At 44.1% G+C, this 1,227-nt stretch overlaps 1 protein-coding gene across 19 annotated transcripts in view; it reads left to right on the top strand.

The window, feature by feature from the left end:
* LOC109536279 (bromodomain adjacent to zinc finger domain protein 2B) overlaps positions 1–1,227 on the top strand; it is a 28,211-nt gene that overhangs the window by 12,237 nt on the left and 14,747 nt on the right. For all 19 annotated transcript variants that reach the window (XM_048667853.1, XM_048667858.1, XM_048667864.1 and 16 more), the window contains one exon: positions 333–644. In XM_048667853.1, coding sequence (XP_048523810.1) covers positions 333–644 — 312 coding nt within the window. The remainder of the gene's footprint in view (positions 1–332; positions 645–1,227) is intronic.

The raw sequence follows: 1,227 nt of genomic DNA on the forward strand, positions 1-1,227 counted from the left end.
AAAAATAATATAAATATAAATATAAAAATAATTTACTTTCGTTCTTTAATGGGTTGATGCTTGCACAGATGCCCATCGATGTTTTAGGAACCTACTCCAGTGTGCACCATTGATTGGATTAGATTGATGCCGAATTGTGGCCTGTGAAAGATGGACCCCTTTCTATCGCGCACAAATTTGCAACTTTATGCAACATTTTCTTCATTTTTTGCAATAGGACGTCACTTGAATCATCATAACACTGTCTAATCTCCAACTTTGAGGAGTTGGAAACAGTATTCAAGTAGGGAAAACGGCTGGTTTCAACCAACTCTTGTTTCTTGCTGTTTCAGCTTACTGGCCTAGAGGCGATGCGAGTGCCGCAAACCTTTTTGCTGCAGCGAGCGGTTTTGGGCTGCCACCGCATGCAGCAGCCGGTCTGCCGTTTGGAATGTTGGGTCCAGGGACTGGAACTGCCACTCAATCCGGACGAGGAGCCGGAGGTGCCGCTTCAAGTGGAGCCGGGCTGCCGCCCAACTACCAATCAGTTTCCTCGGCTTCCACATCTTCAGCTGCAGCTGCAGCCGCTGCTTACAGCAACGCCTACTCCAACACGTTGTCTGTTGCCGTCAGCCAAGCGGCCAGCCTCGGCATGCCAGCGGCAAGTAAGTGACTAGTTTTTTTATTTTCATCATTTTGTCGATGGTTTCTGTGCTCAATAGTCCACTGAATTGTAACCAGTAGGGGCTGAATTCAAAATTGTCGAAAAAGGCAAAGTCATCTGCAAGAAAGCACAAAATTCTTTCAGTGGGGTGAAAGTATATAATAACTTTCATTCCCTCGAACCAGAATCCCGAAAAAATCGCATTATTCGATTCAATATCGCGCGATTATGTAGCACAAGAAATTGGCAATCTTTCGATTATTCTAACTAAACTAGTCTTAATCATTGACAATAAAAGTGCATGTTGACTAAGTATGTCGTTCGTGTCTTTCACATTGCCTACAAACCCCAAACCCTCATTACGGGCTCCGGCTGTTCCCCCCTAAAGCAGGGGCGGATCCAGCTTTAAAGTCAGGGGGGGGTTATGTAGAAAAAAATACAGTATTCTGTTATCTATGAAATTAGAAAAATGATCGTCGTTTTGTGCACGGGTGGCGCAAGATTATTGCAAAATTTCATGTTTTCCGTCCCGTTTTGCATGTTTCTCGGAAGCAAAATGAGCAAGAACGCTCGTTTTTACATAA

Source organism: Dendroctonus ponderosae, unplaced genomic scaffold (assembly GCF_020466585.1).
Source record: "Dendroctonus ponderosae isolate FM_Combo_2020 unplaced genomic scaffold, Dpon_F_20191213v2 Dpon_F_20191213_6, whole genome shotgun sequence".
Taxonomy (NCBI): domain Eukaryota; kingdom Metazoa; phylum Arthropoda; class Insecta; order Coleoptera; family Curculionidae; genus Dendroctonus; species Dendroctonus ponderosae.